The sequence below is a fragment of the Mobula hypostoma genome, chromosome 2 (assembly GCF_963921235.1).
Source record: "Mobula hypostoma chromosome 2, sMobHyp1.1, whole genome shotgun sequence".
In the NCBI taxonomy this organism is placed as follows: domain Eukaryota; kingdom Metazoa; phylum Chordata; class Chondrichthyes; order Myliobatiformes; family Myliobatidae; genus Mobula; species Mobula hypostoma.
Window position 1 is genome coordinate 96,133,266 of NC_086098.1, and position 20,318 is coordinate 96,153,583.

The following is a 20,318-nucleotide window of genomic DNA, read 5'->3' on the forward strand; positions in this document are numbered from 1 at the left end:
AAGCCATTCCTGCTCCTGAGCCATCCAAGTCTCTGCAATGCCCACAACATTGTTGATCAATGTCAAATAAAGCCAAATTAAATCCACTGTAATTCAATGTTGCAAAACAATAAAACATGAAACCTTCCAACTGGGGTGAATACTTTTTATAGTCACTGTAGATCAGTTGCAGATGCGAGCAGAGAAACGGCAGATGGAATTTAATCTAGCCCAGTGCAAGGTGTTTGAGAGAGCATATGTAATGAGACAGTGCACCGTGAATGCTAGGACCCTGAAGAGCTTTGATGCACAGAGGTATCTCTGTTCCAAGTCCAGAGCCCCATTCTAGTGGCTACACAAGTCAACAGAGTAATAAAGAAAGCAATCAACATGCCTGTATTTATTCATCAAGGCAATGAGCTCAAGCATCGTGAAGTTATATTGCAGTTTAATCAGACTCTGATTATGTAACATCTAGAGTATTGCATTCATTTTTGGCTACGCCGTCATAGGAAGGATGGTGAGGATTTGGAGAGGGTGAAGAGGCTTACCAGAATGCTGCCTGGGTTCAAGGGCATGTGCTGTACAAAGAGGTTGGATAAACATGGATTGTTTTCTCTAGAGTAGTGGAGGCTGAGGGGATACCTAATAGAAGATTCTAAGATTTTGAATGGCATAAGAACAATACTCAGCCAGTATTTTTTCCCAGGTTTGAAATGTTTAATATCAGAAGACATGCATTTCAGGTGAGAGAGAGTAAATTCAAAGGCAATGTGCAAGGAAGGTTTTTTATACAGAAAATCGTGGATGCTTAGAATGTGCTGTCATGGTAGTTGGAGAGGCAAAACCAATATATACGCTTCGATAGATTCATGACTGTGCAGAGATTGGAGAGAAATGAACTAGTTTAGTTAAGTGTTTTAATGGCTGGTTTCATCTGTTCGATACAAGATTTTGTGCCGAAGAGCCAGTACCTGTACCGGGCTGTTCTAAAATTTATATACACCACCACCTTCTACTTTTGTCTGGCTGGGTCTTTTGAAGACCCTGACCTGGAGTTACACACTGACTTCGGTTCTTTGCGGGAATGGGATCTGCTCTCAGAGCCTCATGACTGGCCGCTTTTCGATGTACCAAAGACGTGGCCTGGAAGACTAGCTTGCCTTCAGGGTGCCGGATTTTCATGGCTCTGGAGGCGAGTGGACTCGAGGTCGGTGCCACCATGGAAAACTGGTGTGTTGTGGCGGTACACAGAAGATCGAAAGCAGCGAGCTGGCTGTGTGCCCAGAGACCCGAGATCTTTGGGCATAGAGCTCAGAAAAGGTGATGCAACAGACTTTTAACACTATAAATTGGCAAGTTGTTTTATTATGTCTCCCCTCTCGCTGTAAAATGAGGACACCCCTTTTTCCCTTATTAGGGAGAAAGAGAGAGAGCCTGTGGTATGTCGAATACTGGGGTACTGCAAGTCTATGTCTTTATCGATGCTTTGCTGCACGCTTGAGTGCTTGGTGGAGGGTGCCGATGCTTTTTTGCTGGTGGGAAAGGGGGGTCATTGCTTTGCTGCTGCTTATGCGTGGGAGGAAAGAGTTGGGGGAAGGTGCTTTGAGGCTCTAACATTTAACTGTCATTCATTCTTTGGGGCACTCCTCTGTTTTCATGGATGTTTGCAAAGAAAAAGAATTTCAGGATGTATGTTATACACATTTCTCTGACATAATGTACCTATTGAAATCTATTGAAACCGAAAAGTGTTTTCACATTGAGTTATCTTTTAACTCTACTCACAATCTACAAATCAAATGTATAGCTACGGAAACTTGCATGTCTAAATTATGCCACTTCATGTAATACATGGAATAGTTCTTGTTTCAATCCCACTCCGGCACCTTCCTCATCTCTTTTTCAGTGCATTGATGACTGTATTGGTGTTTCGTTCTTTCCTCAAAAAGGGCTCAATAATTTAATCAGCTTTCTTGTGAATTTGCACCATGCTTTCACTTCCTGTGCCCCATATTTGATTCTGTTCTTCCCATGCTTGACTTCTCTATCTTGGGACAGATGAGCAGCCATTACCTTTTGCAAGGTCACCTAACACAGCTACCTTGACTGTATCTCCTCCTATCTTGCTTCCTGAAAAATTACATTGCACACTTGCATTTTCTCCCGCTCCATGAAGAGATTTTCTCTGATGAAGAAACCTTTGCTATCTTTTCCTCTTTCCTTGATCATTGATTCTCCTTCACTATGGTTGACAGTACCCTCAATGGTGTGGGTCTATTTCTGAAACTTCTGCTGTTATTCCTCCTCCTTCTGGTCAGAGCAAGTATAGATTTACATTTGTCTTCACCTCCACCCCATCAGTCTCCATATTCAATGGATCATCCTCCACAGTTTCTGCCTCCTTCAACAAGATGATTCAAAGATTCAAAAAACTTTATTGTCATTCTAACCATACATCAGCTCTGCAGAGCAGAATGAGACAGTGTTTCCCAGGAGCAGTGCAATCATAACATAACAAACATAACACTGAATAATAAACATAACAATAAATAGTAAAACACAACAGCCACATGTCAGTTAAAATCAAGTTAAAGTATCCAGTGCAAGTTAAAAGTGGCCAAAGCAGAGTCAGGTAGAGCAGCTATTTAGCAGTCTGACTGCCTGTGGGAGGAAGCTGTTTAGTAGCCTTGTGGTTTTAGTTTTGATGCTCCTGTAACGTTTGCCTGATGGCAGAAGAACAAACAGTTCATGGAGAGGGTGTGAGGGGTCTTTAATGATGTACCGTGTCTTCTGGAGGCATCGACTCTGAAAGAGGTCTTGGACAGAAGGTAAGGAGACCCCAATAACCTTCTCTGCTCCCCCTAACCACCCTCTGCAAGGCTTTTTTGTCGACAGCACTGCAGCTGGAGTACCAGTTTGTGACGCAAAAGGTCAGCACACTCTCAACCACGCCTCTGTAGAATGTAGTTAAGATGTTAGTGGGGAGTGATGCTTGTTTAAGCTTCCTCAGAAAGTGCAATCTCTGTTGGGCCCGTTTCACAATCCCAGTGGTGTTCCTGGACTAGGTGAGATTGTCCGAGATCTGCACCCCAAGGAACTTGATGTTTTCCACTCTCTCCACTGTGGAGCCGTTGATGCTGAGGGGTGTGTGCTCAGGCTGAGGCCGTCTGAAATCGACGATCATCTCCTTGGTTTTGGTGACATTAAGCATCAAGTTGTTATCACTGCACCGGCTCTCTAGGTGTTTGACCTCCTTCCTGTACATTGTTTCATCATTTTTGCTGATGAGCCCCACCACTGTGGTATCATCAGCAAACTTAATGATCAGGTTCTCCTTGAATCTGGCTGCACAGTCATGTGTTAGCAGTGTAAACAGCAATGGGCTAAGCACACGGCCTTGTGGGGATCCAGTGCTCAGTGTGATGGAGTCAGAGATGTTCCTGCCAACATGGACTGACTGTGCTCTCTCTGTCAAGAAATCCAGAATCCCGCGACACATGGCAGTGATAAGGCCAGGCAGCGACAGTTTCTCCACTAGTCTCTGCGGGATGATGGTATTGAACGCTGAACTGAAATCAATGTACAGGATTCTGGCATAAGTGTCTTTGTTGTCCAAGTGAGAGAGAACTGTGTGCAGTGTGGTGGATATTGCGTCTTCCGTAGAGCAATTTGTACGATAAGCAAACTGTAGAGGATCCAGTGATGAGGGGAGGCTGGCTGTGATATGAAGCTTGACGAGCCATTCAAAACATTTCATCACTATGGGGGTCAGGGCAACGGGAGGGTAATCATTCAGACAGGCTTCTTTGCTACAGGGATGATTGTGGAGGTTTTGAAGCATCTGGGGACAATGGCTTGACTAAGGGAGATGTTGAAAATGTCTGTCAGGACATCTGCTAATACATCAGTACATTCCTTGAGCACACGTCCAGGGATGTTGTCGGGACCTCCCGCTTTTCGTGGGTTGACCCTGGCAAGGGTAATCTGTGTTTGCTCTGGATCAATGATTGGAGCCGGCTGGTCAGATGGTAAAAAGGGACTGGCTGTCCCCCTTGCTGTAGTGTTTGATGCTTCGAAGCATGCGAAGAAATTGTTAAGCCTGTCTAGAAGAGAGGCGTTGCTGTCATCAGTTCTCTGCCTGATCTTGTAGTCTGTCAGAGCTTTAATTCCCTGCCACATCCATCTGGTGTCACCTGTGTCACAGAAGTGTCCATGTATTTTGCCCACGTAGGCCCTTTTCGCTTTCCTGATCCCTAGCGAAAGCATAGACCTGGCTGAGCGAAGCGCACTCCTGTCCGATAATGCCAGATACATCTTCCACTGTCCTCTTCTTTCAGCATTTTGTATCAACCATTTCCACAGCAACTCATTGGTTCTTAGAAAATTAGCTTTACAACAATGGTAGTTGAATGATGTTGGTTGTTGGGCAAAATGAATCAAATAATTTGATTTGTGCAATTAACATCCTGTTCTAAAAAGCAAAAAGAAAGTTAATGCAAATGTATTTTTTGGAATTTACATTTTCCTTAATCCTATTATTGATTTTCATATTTATATAGTTAGGTTACTGAGCAAAAGGTGAGTTTATTAATGCCTTTAACAAAATGTGGATTTCTGTGGATTAGTCCACATTAACACTGTTAAGATGCTGCACAGTGCAAAGAAAATTTCCATCCTTGATAATTGGTAGAACTGTTTTTTTCCAACTAAACATTGTAGACATTACCTACATTTTGGTAGCTTCTGTTTTATTGATGATTCTTCTCATTTCCTGGGCAGTGAGCTGGTAAGTTGAATCGCTTGTACAGGATACTTTCTGTCAAGATGGTGCCGTGTACAATGCTCGTGTGATCAACATCTAGATCATGAACCACCTTTTTCACTTCTATGTCTTTTACATTTGGTTCTCATCTTGAACATGACTCAAGAACTGTTGAAGCCTGCGTTTTGCTGCTGAGGAATTGTTTGGATGCTTCTGTGCTCTGCAGTCTCTGAGAGGATTCGGGAGGCAGGGTGTGAGTGAACCTCTTGATGAGAAGTCTGCAGGATGGCGCACGAGCTGCTGTTTGATCCCATTTCGCTGATTATAGCTTCCATTGTTTGCTGATTAAAGCGATGAGGGCAATTGAAGCGTTAAAATGAGTGCAGTAGTTTGGAGATCATTTTGGTGATCCAGACTCCGAGAGTATTCCAGGAGGCAGAGGCAGCGTGCACGAACTTTGTGGCAGCCAGGCTGCAGGATTGGTTGTGAGTTGATGTTTGGCTCCATTTTATCAATTATCCATTGTTCGCATACTAAAGCGATAAGGGAGATTGAAGCATCGAAGCAGGATGCAGAGGTTGAGCACAGGCTGCTTATCTTTTCATCAGCTGCTCTGTGCCGGAGAGGAGAGAGCCTGCTGCTGCACCTGGAGAGTGTAGCCCAGGTTTTTTCTGCATTTTGGATGTAGACTTGGACTATGAACTCTTATAGTCTTACAGTTTTGATGTTCTGTGTTTCTTCACCCAATCTCATTTTTTTTGTGTGTGTGTGGGGGTGGGGGGCAGATTTGGGGGTTCTGTGTGCCTGCTACATTTTGTTCATTCTTTGTGTGGGAGGAGGGATTTGCTGGTTAATGTGCCTGTTCCAATTTTTTTGTTTGTTTTCTGCGGGGAGGTGGGATTTGGGAGTTGATGATTGTACTGCCTTCCTTTTCTTTCTTGGTTTCACGGCTACCCAGAGAATTGAATTTGAATTTTGAATTTATTTAAAACTTGCATCCATCCCACAATGTGAGGGAGCAAAAATCTTTGCACTATGATTCCATTGTAATGTACAGACATGTCAATTTCTAAGTCTAATGGCTTGTAGAAAGAAGCTGCCCCATGGCCTGTTGGTCCTGGATTTAACGCTGCAGTACCATTTGCCAGATGGAAGCAGCTGAAACAGTTTATAGTTGGGATGACTAGTGTCCCCCATGATCCTCCAGGCCTTCTTTACGCACCTGCTGTTGTAAATGTCCTCAATGGAGAGTAGTTCACATCCACAAATGAACTGGGCTGTCCGTACCACTCTCTGCAGTGCCCAGCAATCAAGGTTGGTGCAGTTCCCATACCAGGCAGTGATACAGCCCGTCAGGATACTCTCAAAAGTCTTGATAATTTGGGGCTCATGCCAAACTTCTTCAGTCACCTGAGCTGGAAGAGATGCTGCTTTTTTTTTGCCACACAGCCTGTGTGTACAGTCCAGGTAAGATCTTATGTGATGTGTATATCAAGGAACTTAAAACTACTCATCCTCTCTACTGCAGTCTCATTGATGTTGATCGGGGTGAGCCTGTCTCCATTCCTCTTGTAATCCACAGTCAGCTCTTTCGTTTTTTAGACACTGAGGAAGAGGTTGTTATCTTGGTACCACTAGGTGTTAACCTCTCCTCTGTAGGTTGTCTCATCACCGCTGAGGCCGATCAAAGTTGTGTCATCTGCTAATTTGGTCAGCAGGTTGGAGCTGTGTGTGGCAGCACAGTTGTGGCTGTAAAGGGAGTAGGGGAGTGGACTCAGGACACAACCCTGGGGGGCACCTGTGTTTAGCGTCAGGGGAGCAGAGGTGAGGGAGCCCATCCTTACCACCTGTCAGCAAACTAATAGGAAACTTAGGATCCAGTTGCACAAAGTGAGGTTCAGGCTGAGGTCCCTGAGCTTCTGGAGGGAATTATAGTGTTGAATGCTGAACTATAGTCCAGGAACAGCATTCTCTTCTGAAGAATTTCAGGGTTGTATACTTTAATATTAAATAAACCTTTGAACCTCTGAAATACTCGCCTTGAGGTACAGCGCCAACCGTTGTGGCAGAGCTATCTGTGATTCTTCTAGTTTTCACATTCTTAGATTCTGGCTTATATGTACTCATGTCATTGAAATCTTCTTCATTACATTTTGTCATCAACAATCAGAGAATCAGATGGAAATTTGAATGGGTTTCATAAAATATTCATAACATAAAAAGTGTAAACTCAGCTTGTGAGATAATTGAGGCTGTCAGACAGCTCTTGCCCAAAGAAAATTGTGTGAGGTTGTGTGAAGATTTTTGGAAAATGTTGACATTGTTAAAAACAATTCAAAAAAACGTAATACAAGATGAAAAATTAGCATCTTCTGTGTAGTCTATTTAAATCATGGTCCATTAAGGACTTGTATGTAACTAGTGAGGGATTGATTCATGTTCTCACAGCTGCAAAGGGCCACTTGGCCTTACAGGAAGAATCGTGGGAACAACACAGTTGACAGAATACAGTTCTCTACTTAGATCATATGATTGCAGAATCTCATTGTGTAAAGGAAAATTAAACTAACGTAGAACACTAAGCTACTATCTGACCAGCACCTTTTTCCTGAAATTATATCATATGTTCAATGTGAAAATATGATGGCACTTGAAATTAAATAGTCTATTATCAGTTCATGGAAACAAAAATGCAGTTATTAAATAACTTCTTTTTTATGCTGCTTTTCCTGTGAACATCTTCAAGGGCAACAAGATACAGCCCACTCTTCCTTCAGTGTCCTGCATTAAAACAAGCAAATAAATAAACAGACCCATAAAATATTTATTTGGACCATCCATTATAAAAGCAAATTTTATCAGAAACTATTATCTTTCATTAAACTGGCAGAAGTCCTCCTTTGCCCCTGAACTTTTCACACCGTTTTTATTCATTATTTGAAAATGTATTTATTTCTAATTCTACTTCAGATGTATATATGCTTCTTGTTGTTTGAATGTGTGCCCCCTTATCAAAGACTACTGGAGTGGGATACACAATGCCCTACAAGACATCTTTAAATGTGAAATACCCTTAGAAAGTAAGACCATATATTTTGGGTATATACCTCAAGAATGGTTGAAAAGAGATAAATGTTTAATGAATATATTGCTGGTGGCTGGTAAAAAGACTCTTGCCAGGAAATGGTTATCACAGGAGACCCCAACTTTAAATGCATGGATGGAAATTACAATGGACATTTACAAAATGGAGAAGATAACAGCATCTGTTAATCATAAGTTGGAACAATTTGATTCATACTGGGAAAAATGGTTTAACTACATAGCATCTCATAGGCCTGATTTTATTCTCGTAAATCAATGAATATGTTGTTAAAAAAAAAGATCACTCCCTACTTGTACATAGTTTTCTCCTTTTACTTTTTCTTTCTTCCTCTCTTTTCTGTAAGTGTATACCTCAGATAAATATTATGTGGAGATTTGTGGCGAATATGACTATATGATGTATATGTAGAATATCTGAAATACATCTTATGGAAATGTTTGTTTGATGATGAACTTCAATAAAAAAAATTACAAAAAAAAAGAAAAATGTAAACTTTCTGCACTGAACAGACTTTGTGTACATCAGAATGTAGGATTAGAAATAAGCAATTTAGTCTCTGGAGCCTTTCCCGCCGTGCAATTAGGCGAAGGTTGATCTGTAATTAAGTTTCATTGTCCTGAATATCTTTTACTAGCAAAAGTTGATCAATATCTATTTTAAAATTTTCAATTGACTTAGACGTAACAAACACAGCCAGCATTGAACACCCAATGCAAGTGTGTAGGGTACACAAGCTTACTTGGAGTTATCAGCAATTGCCGATTAACTTATTGTGATTTGTTCCAGGCAGATCTTTCCAAATGGGTTACCAGAAGAATTTTCCTTTATTACCATGTTCCGCCTGAAGAGAAACAGCAAAAAGGAGATCTGGCATTTGTTGAAAATTACTGATCAGTCAGATGATGTGCAGGTAGGCAGAGTTCTCATCAATTTTGACTCAGCAGATTCCAGAATCTGAAATCGAACCAGAAACGATTGGAAACATGCATCTGTGGAAGGAACTTGTAGATTAAAGTGCCATTTGTTGTACAGCTTAGTGTGAAGTATTAGTAGCTAGGGAATAGAGCTTTATATAAACGAAAGAAAAATGAGAGGATGCGACCTGAAAGAATGTGGTCTTAGAAGGAAATTGTATTGGTGGTGACCATGATACTTCCCCAAATCACTGTACAGCCATTGATGGGGTCCAGGGCAGTAGAAAGCCTTCATAGGTATCAAGATGTCGCACCTGGGAGGAAGATGTTTAAGAAAATGAAAGGAGAATTTATTAAGGGATCAGCATTACCTGTACAGTGTTACAAAAATATTTTTCATAAAGCTGTCCCATAAACATAAAGCATAGGCACTAAATGAAAAAGTATTTATGCATGTGCATGCATACTTTATTCATCTTGGTCCTCCTTTTCTCTGAGTTGCAGCAATTATTTTAGGTCCAAACTTTCCAGGATGAAATTCTGCCTCTTTGATGCCCAGTGGTTGATTAGAACATGGAACATAGAAATCTACAGCAGATTACAGGCCCTATGGTCACAATGTTGTGCCGTAAAGTACGTAACCTACTCTAAAAACTGCCTAGAATTATCCTACCACATAGCCCTCTATTTTTCTAAGCTCCATGTACCTATCCAAGAGTCTCTTAAAAGACCCTATGGTACCTGCCTCTACCACGGTCGTCGGCAGTGCATTCCATACAACCACCGCTCTCTTTGTGAAAAACTTGCTCCTGACGTCCCCCTTGTACCTACTTCCAAGGACCTTAAGCAATGCTCCCTCATATTAGCCATTTCAGCCCTGGGAAATAAACTCTGGCTATCCACACGATCAATGCCTCTCATCACCCTATATACCTCTATCAGGTCACCTTTTATCTTCTGTCGCTCCAAGGAGAAAAGGCCAAGTTAACTCAACCTATTCTCATAAAACACACTTTCCAATCCAGGCAACATCCTTGTAAAGCTCCTCTGCACTCTTTCTATAGTATCTACATCCTCCCTGTAGTGAGGTGACTTGAACTGAACACAGTATTCCAAGTGGGGTCTGACCAAGTTCCTGTATAGCTGTAACACTACCTCAAACCTTTTGAACTCAGTGCCATGGTTGATGAATGCCTACACACTATACGCCTTCTTAACAACACTGTCAACCTGCACTGCAACTTTGAGTGTGTTATGGACACAGACCCCAAGATCTCTCTGATCCTCCACACTACCAAGAGTCTCACCATTAGTACAATATTGTGTCTTCAAATTTGACCTACCATAACGAACCACCACGCTTATCTGGGTTGAACTCCATCTGCCACTTCTCAGACCAGTTCTGCATCCTATTGATGTCCTGTTGTAACCTCTGACAACCCTCCAGACTATCCACAACACCCCCAACCTTTGTGTCATCAGCAAACTTACTAACCCACCCTTCTACTTCTTCATCCAGGTCATTTATAAAAATCACAAAGAGGAGGGGTCCCAGAACAGATCCCTACGGAACACCACTGATCACCAACCTCCATGCAGGATAAGAACCATCGACAACCACCATTTGCCTTCTGTGGGCAAGCCAGTTCTGGATCCACAAAGCAAAGTCTCCTTGGATTCTATGTCTCCTTAGTTTCTAAATGAGTCTTACATGTAAAACCTTAGAAAATGCCTTACTAAAATCCATATACACTATACCCACTGCTCTCCCTTCATCAATGTGTTTTGTTAAATCCTCAAAGAATTCAATCAGGTTCATAAGGCATGACCTGCTCTTGACAAAGCCATGCTGACTATCCCTAATCAGATTATGTCTCCCCAAAGGCTCATAAATCCTGCCTCTCAGGATCTTCTCCAAAAACTTGCACACAACCAAAATAAGACTCACTGGTCTATAATTTCCTGGGTTATCTCGACTCCCTTTCTTGAACAAGTAAACAAGGTTTGCAACCCTCCGATCCTGTGGTACTTCTTCATCCTTTTTGATGCAAAGATCATCACCAGAGGCTCAGCAGTCTCTTCCTTCGCTTCCCACAGTACATGGAGCTCTATCTCATCCGATCCCAGCGATTTATCTGACTTAATGCTTTACAAAAGCTCCAGCACATCCTCTTTCTTAATGTGTATACACTCAATCGGTTCAGTCCACTGAAGGTCATCCCCATAATTGCCAAGGTCTTTTTTTCCTGGTGAATACTGAAGCAAAGTATTCATTAAATGCCTCCACTACCTCCTCTAACTCCGTGTACACATTTCCACTATCACACCTGATGGGTCCTATTCTCACATGGCTTATACTCCTGCACGTACTTGTAGAATAACTTGAGTTTTCCTTAATCCTGCTTAGCAAGGCCTTCTCATGGCCCTTTCTGGTTCTCCTAATTCTTAAGCTCCTTCCTGGAAACCTTGTAATTTTCTGGAACTCTATCAGTACCTAGTTTCCTGAATCTTTCGTAAGCTTTTCTTTTCTTCTTGATCAGATTTTCCACATCCTTTGTACACCATGGTTCTTTTACCCTTCCATCCTTTCCCTGCCTCAATGGAACATACCTCTGCAGAATGCCATTGAAAGATTTGCTACATTTCTGCCATGCATTTCCCTGAGAACATCGGCTCTCAATTTATGCTCCCAAGTTCCTGCCTAATAGCATCATATTTCCTTCTACCCCAGTTAAATGTTTTCCCAAATTGTCTGCTCTTATCCCTCTCCAGTGCTTTGGTAAGGGAGATAAGAGTTGTGATCACTACCTCCAAAATGCTCTCCCATCAAGAGATCTGACACATGACCAGGTTCATTTCCCAATACCAAATGAAGTACAGCCTTTCCTCCAGTTGGCTTATCTACATATTGCATCAGGAAACCTTCCTGAACACACCTAACAAACTCTACCCCATCTAATCCCCTTGCTCTAGGGAGATGCCAATCAATATTAGGAAAGTTAAAATCTCCCAGCACAACAACCCTATTATTATTGAACTGTTCTAGAATCTGTTTCCTGATCTGCTTCTCGATGTTCCTGTTACTATGGTGGGGGGGGTCTATAAAACTCCCAGTAGAGTTATGGCCCCGCCTTTCTGTTTCTGACTTCCACCCACACTGACTCTGTAGATAACCCCTCCATGATTTCCTCTTTTTCTGCAGCTGTGACGCTGTCCCTGATTAGCAATGTCACACTCCCACCTCTTTAACCCCCTCGCTGTCCTGTTTGAAATGTCTAAAGCCTGGTATACCCAGCAGCCATTCCTGCCCCTGAGACATCCAAGTCTCTGTAATGGCCATAACATCATAGTTCTACGTATTGATCCACGCTCTAAGTTCATCTGCCTTGTTTATGATACTCCATGAATTAAAATAGATACATCTGAAACCAATCAGGCAGAGTGCATCTTTGCTGCATCATCTGCCTATCCTTCCTCACAAACTCCCTACATGTTGTCAACTACCCCATCCTCTGCCTCTTCAGTTCGGTTCTCACCTCCCTGCAAATCTAGTTTAAACCCTCCCCAATAGTATTAGCAAACCTCCCTGCAGCCTGTCCTTTTTATACAGGTCACATCTGCCCCAGAAGTGGTCCCAATTATCCAGAAATCTGAATCCCTGCCCCTCGCTCCAATCCTTCAGCCACGCATTTATCTGCCACCTCATCCTATTCCTATCCTCACTGTCATGTGGTACAGGCAGCAAACCCAAGATTACTACCCTTGAGGTCCTGCATCTCGGCTTCCTTCCTAACTCCCTGTATTCTGCTTTCAGGACCTCCTCCCTTTTTCTCCTTATATTATTGGTACCAATATGTAGCACAGCCTTTGGCTGCTCACCCTTCCATTTCAGGATGCATTCAGAAACATCATGGACCCTGGAACCCGGGAGGCAAACTTCCATCCGTGTTTCTTTCTCATGTCCACAGAATCACTTATCTGTCCCCCTAACTAGAGAGTCCCCTATTACCGCTGCCATCCTCTCCCATTCCCAACCCTTCTGAGCCACAAGGCCAGACTCAGTGCCGGAGGCACAGCCACTGTTGCTTCCCCCAGGTAGGTTCCCCCCCGCCAACAAATTGTTAAGGGGAATGGCCACAGGGGTGCTCTCCACTACTTAATGCTCTTCTTTCCCTCTCCTGACAGTCACCCACTTAGCTGTCTCCTGTGGCCCTGGTGTGACTGCCCACCTGTAGCTCCTATTGGTCACCTCCTCACTCTCTCTAACAAGCCGAAGGTCATCGAGCTGTAGCTCTAGTTTCCTAACTTGGTCTCTAAGGAGCTGCAGCTCAATACACTTAGTGCAAATGTGGCCAGCAGGGAGGCTGGAAGTCCCCTGGATGTCTCACATCTGCCACCCAGAGCAGAAAACTGACCTTGCAGTCATACCCACTATTCTTGTTAGAGGAAAAAAGATCTATGAAAGTAAGTTACCTCCTTACTTCACCTAGACATGTCCTCGCCAAAGCCCTACGACTCTTGACTCATGCTACTCCAATGACCGTTCTACTTGGCAGTGTCTCCCTTTTATCCTGGAACCTTCTCAGGGTCCTTGCGCGATGACAAGCTACTGTGTCTGTGCACTTCTCCCAATCGAATTGATTGTTTTTGTATATAGAAGTGGTGTTATATTTGTCCACAGGGAAAAATTCAGTCCTGTCCTCAATTGTTATCCAGCAGAAATTAGGTAATTATTATCAAATAAATTTTCTAATGCCCTTCACATTTCATATTTCCTAAGATGACTTACAGTCATGTAGGTACATTGTGAAGTGCATTTGTTACAGTCAGTAGTCAATAGAATCTAGACAATAATCCAAGTAGAAATGACAACTGATCACTGAATTTCTCTTCAGGTACTTCTTAAATATTGAAATCCTGGCCGCAAAACTTGGCTGCCAATTAGGGGGATGGTCCTGAATCCCTAAAGGGGCCGCACCAGCTATCCATACTCTGGAGAGTTTGGGCATCTAAACCCCGGAAGATGGCATTGTTGTAAAGAAATACTTTTCATAATGATGATTAGTGAGACACCAAGAGATCTGTATTTACTGACAAGTACCTTTATTGTTTAAACTAAGAAGTACGGGAATTTATACACTAAATACCTTGTGTGCACACCTGCTAAGTATCCCTGACTCTCCCGAATAGTCAAAGAATAGCAAATGTATTACCCGGGCAGAAGGGTTTACGCTGGCCAGGTGTTCCTCATTGTCCGGATTCACTTGCCACATGTTTCGCACAGGGTTGCTCATACTTGTATCTGCGATGGTTTTTCTTCGAAGTTACTGCTGCCAGCAAACACAAATCATCCACTTTTATATCCATTCCTTATCAATTCAAATATTGCATTCCAGTGTCATTGGCCACAGGTCACATCTCTGTCTTTTAACACCTTGTTATTGGCTCTGCTCCAAGCCAGCATCCATTTATTGCCCTCTTCCCATCAAGTGACAGTCGATAATTTATGGCTCTTTGTTCTCAATCAGCAATGAGCTCGAATCATTCCAGGCAGGCATCAACCTCAGCATTCACAAATCTGCATATTATATCCAACCAAAGAACATCTCACAAATAACTTCTTATTTGGAAATGATGACCCACCCAGCAGGTTACCTGAAGTATCATTGTGTCTGCTTTAAAGCATTTATCAAGCCCAGCATGTCAAGCCCACAAAATGGAGAACAGAGTGTCTTCACAAAATGGCAGCCTCCATCCCCAAGCACGCGGCAAGAACAAAGACAATTAATCTGTCTGCTTCCACTGTCCTTGATTCATTTAAATTCACTGACTTGTAGACCTTCATTCTTTCTGACCAACAACATGGCTGGGTGTGTATTGTAACCCTGTGAGGAGGATAAATGGAGGTGAATCCAGAGAGACAGCAGAGGGATATCAGTGTGTATCAAAGTCATTAGATTAATTGGCAACTGCAAATAATCTCTAGTGTAGGTGGCCTGTGGGAGAATCAGCATTTTGTTAATGGGCATGTCTGTGTGGGAGAATAGTTTACTGTGAAGATGGTTGGGATATGGGATTGATGGGACTGCTCTAAGAGTTGGCAGGAATTCATTGTGTACAATGACTTCCTTCTATGTTGCTATGTGCTATGAAATATTAAAATATAGATAAGACTGTGAATGGTCAAGGATATTACAGTTAGAATATAATTGGAAAAATATGATTGGAAAAATAAACTTTGCCAGAAAACATGGAAGTGTGAAGTCTTTTTTAAAAAATGGTGAATGGTCGAAAGGTTTAGTAGTTTAAGGAGAACTGGGTGTCTTTATTCATGTATCATTGTAAGGTAAATATGTGGGTTCAACAGACCATTTAGGATAGCAAATAATATGTTGGTCTTCACTGCAAGAGGATTTGAGAACAAACGTGGGGATATCTTGCTCTTCTATGGCAACCTGTTCAGACCCTGCTGGATAATTATTTCCAGATGTGATTTCGCTACTTAAGGAAGAATCTATTTGCAGCAGAAGAGATTCTCCAGGTCAGTTTGTAGGATCACAGATCTGTCACATGAGAAGAAATTAAGCACATTCAATTGATGCACTTGGGTTTGGAAAAATGAGAGGTGATCTCACAAAAATGTATACATTTCACTGGCGGCTTGACAGGGTGGATGCAGGTGTCTTTTTTTTATCCATCCCAGCTGGTAGGAGTCACAGTCTCAACATAAGGAATCAACCATTCACGACAGTGATGGAAGACATTTCTTTACCCAGAGGGGACTGAATCCTTAGGAATTCCACACCCAAGGGAGTTGTGGAGGTTCAGTCACTGAGGGTATTCAAGTCAGAGGTTCAAAGATCTTTAGGTATTAAATTATTCAATAATATGAGATTAATACAGGAAACTAGTGCTGAGGTTAAAGATCAGCTATACTCTTATTGAATGGCAAAGTATGAGGGCCCCAATGGCATATTTCTATCTTTGTTTTCTACATTTTTATACTTAGTTTAAAATCACATCTGAAATCAATATTTTCCATAGAACAATTCTTCCTTGGTATCAGTGTGGAAGTGTCAGTATAGATTTCTATGCCTTATCCTGTAGTTTTTAAATTTGCTCTGGCTGGCAACCTGGTCATTTCTGGAAGGCTCGAATGATTCCTTCCTGCAACGCACATAAAAGTTGCTGGTAAATGCAGCAGGCCAGGCAGCATCTATAGGAAGAGGTACAGTTGACGTTTCAGGCCAAGACCCTTCAACAGGACTAACTGAAAGAAGAGCTAGTAAGAGATTTGAAAGTGGGAAGAGGAGATGGAGATCCAAAATTATAAGAAAAGACAGGAGGGGGAGGGATGGAGCCAAGAGCTGGACAGTTGATTGGCAAAAGGGATATGAGAGGATAATGGTATGGGAGGCCTAGGGAGAAAGAAAGGGGGAGGGGTGAAGCCCAGAGGATGGGCAAGGAGTATAGTGAGAGGGACAGAGGGAGAAAAAGGAGAGAGAGAAAAAGAATGTGTGTATATAAATAAATAACGGATGGGGTACAAGGGGGAGGAGGGGTATTAACGGAAGTTAGAGAAGTCAATGTTCATGCCATCAGGTTGGAGGCTACCTAACAGAATATAAGGTGTTGTTCCTCCAACCTGAGTGTGGCTTCATCTTGACAGTAGAGGAGACCGTGGATAGACATATCAGAATGGGAATGGGACGTGGTTCCTTCCTGTTCTTTTCACTCTACTAAGTGAAGATCACTTGTATGTCTGCACATCTGATGCGTGACTAAATTAAAGGCTCTTTACCCAGATTAAAATAAGTCAAATTCAATTCAGTTAAGGTTAGAAATTTCCCCTCCCCAGCCAATGAATGTAAATATGCCCCTTAGTTTATTTCCCTTGGCTTGAAGGTTGATTCTCAGTGTAACAATCCTCCTCTCCCTTCAGGTCTCCATTATTGTTGACGGAAGTCGGAAGACAGTGGAATACAGTGCCAAAAGCCAATCTGGAAATATCATGCATGTCATGTTCAGGAAACGGGAACTGTTCCCTCTGTTTGACAGGCAGTGGCACAAGCTGGCAATTAACGTGAAGGCTGGGCTGGTGTCACTTTACAAGGACTGTGAACTGGTAGACAGCAAACCTAGTGAAGACCTAGAGAAGATTGATGTCCATGGGAAAACTGCAATTGGTCTTCGTGTCAGTGATGAGAATCCCGTTGATGTAAGTATTTGCTGAGAGATGAGGTGATATATATATATATAATGTGTGTGTGTGTATAAATGTATAAGTATAAAGTTATTTATATATGTATATATAGTATTATATACCACTTATACTTGAATTTATTGGATGTTTATTTTGGTTTTGTTTGGGAGTATTTTTTTCATTGGAAAGAAAGCTGAAGGCAGATATACTAACTTGCACTTTCTATAATAAATTGTAACTAAATCATACTAGCACGTTATCACTTATAATCATTCATTATCACTTTCATTGCTGCTTAACCAGGCTCTTAACTCCCAAGTTACCTGGCCATGTCATTGCATGGCGAATTCCATTGTGTGAACACAAAGGTCTATTGCCATGTACAACATCTGCACTTAAAAGGCATGATTTGTATTTAAAATATATATTGCCTGTGTAGTTTTATGAGTACAAGAAAACAGTTTATGGAGAACAGTTTTGAGCACAATTTCGTGAGTTATTTTTGGTTATAATAGGTTAAAAACTGCAATATTCAAGTATTATCTGTTAATTAGTATGGGATTAATTGTTATAACATTGAAGGATCCATGAAGATAAATTAGCCAGCTGAGGCATAATGTGGAAGGGTAACTATAATCTGTTTTTCGTCATCTTTAGTTTGACCTTCAAGAGATAATGATTTACTGCAACCCTCGGCTGGCAGAACTGGAAAACTGCTGTGAAATTCCGGGTGCCCTCGTAAGTAGGCCACTTTTTTTTTTCTCCAAACTAGATTATTAAAGTAGGGCTTACTTTTGATTCATTAGCTGTAAGTCTTGGGTTCACCAGAAATGAAGGGGTCTTCTATTTAAAGCAGAGCTAAGGTGATTTTTTTTCTCTCTCAAAGGGTACTGAGTTTTTGGAATTGTCTTCCTCAAAAGATGGTGGAAGCAGAGACTTTGAATATTTTTTCTCTACTGCAGCAGATAGATAGTTATTAAGCAAGTGAGTGAAAGATTACCATTGATAGACAGCAACATAGAGTTGAGGTTACCTTCAGATCATTTTATTAAATGGCAAAGCAGACACAAATTCAAATAATCTGCCATTGTTGCTCTTAATTTGTATGTTTATATAATTTATAGTCCAATGTCAGATTATCATTTTAATCACAATTTAAATTAAGACAATGATGCATATAAACTCAGGGAACAGAATGTTACATTTAAGGTGAAATTTAAAGAAATGATGAGGGTAAAAGAATGGGAGAAATAATGAGGAAAAAAATTCCTTTTAACTAGTAAAAGGTCATAGTGTTTAAAGTGAGAGTTCAAATCTGAAAAGGGGAGGGTAAAGTGAATTGAGAAGATTTACTGTTGCGTCACATAAAAGTAATTATAGTGCCGAATAACTGACATTACTCCCAATACTCCTAGGAGTGCCTATCTCACACAACCTCTCATGGTCCCAGAACACACTTTACACAATCAGGAAAGCTCACCAAAACCTCTGCTTCTGAAGAGAGCTGGACTACCACTACTCACATCATTCTACAGATAAGCAGTAGAGAGCATTGTAATAAGATGAATCACTGCATGGTACAGTAATTGCACAGTGCAGGCAGGAATATTCTACAGTGGTTAGTCCAAACTACCCAACTCATCACCAAGGTACCAACCATCAAGGAAGTAAGTACAGAAAGGTGCCAGAAAAGGGCCAGTAACATCATTAAAGATCCTACCCACTTTGCTCATGGACTGCTTGTCCCACTCCCATCATGGAGGAGAGTATGTAGCACGTATGCCACGACCACCAGACACAAAAACAATTACTTTCCCCAAGCATAAAGCTAATCAACACCTTCACCCACTAACCCACTACTTCATCATTTTCTGTCAGTCATCTTATGTAAAGATATTCCTGTGAGTCGTGTCACTTTATGGACATACAATCAATCTATTTATATAAGCTATCTTATGTATTTATATTTATAGTGTTTTTGTACTATTATTGTGTTCTTTATTTTATTGCCCTTCCCCATTGATTAAGAGAAAAAAAACCATTCTGCCTGGGTAGTTTACAACCCAAATGATAGTGAACACTGATTTTTCTAATTTCAGGCAACAACCCATCCCCAATGTTTGTTCGTCCATTCTCGCTCTCTCTTGCTCTCTCTCACACAGTCCTATCTGTCTGGCTACTCCCATTGTTCATCCCTCCTGTCTCCTACCTCCACCTGGTTCAATCTGTCCTTCGACTCTCCCCTTCTGTCTTCACCTATCAGCTTAAGTCATATCCAGCCACCCTTCACACTCCCCAATTTGTTTCCATCTATGCATCATCTCCTCCCTATCCTGAAATGTGGATCAAGACCCTGCATAAAAATCATTAATTATCTTTCGCTCCACAAAAGCTGCCTGACCAGCTGAGTATTTTGACAATTTCTGTTTTTATTCCACTAACATTACTGTGTTTCCAATCTACAGCGTAGTTATAATGTTCCACGTTTAAACACTAAATGACATCAATTCCCAGGAAGGAAAATTACTTGGAATGAATGGATGAAAGTGCAGGTGATTTGTAAGATACAGTTTCCTTCCACCAACCATTGCCTCTAATGGCCCATCATGCTACGAATATATTCTGTAACTAGTGATCCTGCGAGTGCATTGAGAGGCTAAGCGTGTAGGAATTGTAGATTAAGCACAGGCTTCAGGACTCCCGTCCATATTCTCCCCATCACGTCTCTGCTTGACCCAACATGGGAATTTGTGGATAATGTGATTATGGTCTCTGGCATTAACTGTGGATTTAAACTGGAAACCCTTTCAACTGCAAAAATAAAACAGGTGTCTCCATTATTCTCCTGACATTGTGGAGTATGTATGAACTGTTCTGTAGGCCTCCTTAACCAATGTGTTCAATAAAAAATTATAATACTGAATGAAGCACAGGTTCGAAGGCACAGGTACTGAAGCTGTTGTGGTCCTTTAGCCTAACTGATCACTATTTTTTGGGGCTGAATGATGACATATTGCTAGTGATTGGATGAGAAGTATATTATAAGGAAGAGTAATGTTAGCAGAATCTTAAACCATTAAGATTATAACTATGCTGGCAAAGATGTTGATACTTTGATACAAAGATAAATGATACTTTGCTCCATAATTAAACTATAAAATCTTTGTGTCCTCAGTGCTCAGCAGAGGATGTTTTTTATACAGCTGTGGTGACGTCAGAGGACTTTGGGAGGCGGCCATCTCTTCAATCAAACCCGAGAAGTGGGAGTCGGAAGGTGAGGCTACTACACTGTCATCTTGGACGAGAACTTGCTAACTGCTTGATATAGATCCTTAACAGCTTCAAAGGAAG

At 41.6% G+C, this 20,318-nt stretch overlaps 1 protein-coding gene across 1 annotated transcript in view; it reads left to right on the forward strand.

The window, feature by feature from the left end:
• LOC134357361 (collagen alpha-1(XIX) chain) overlaps window positions 1–20,318 on the forward strand; it is a 372,824-nt gene that overhangs the window by 72,647 nt on the left and 279,859 nt on the right. The window contains exons 5-8 of the mRNA XM_063068836.1: window positions 8,637–8,760; window positions 16,707–16,982; window positions 17,625–17,705; window positions 20,143–20,241. Of these exons, the coding sequence (XP_062924906.1) occupies window positions 8,637–8,760; window positions 16,707–16,982; window positions 17,625–17,705; window positions 20,143–20,241 (580 nt within the window). The remainder of the gene's footprint in view (window positions 1–8,636; window positions 8,761–16,706; window positions 16,983–17,624; window positions 17,706–20,142; window positions 20,242–20,318) is intronic.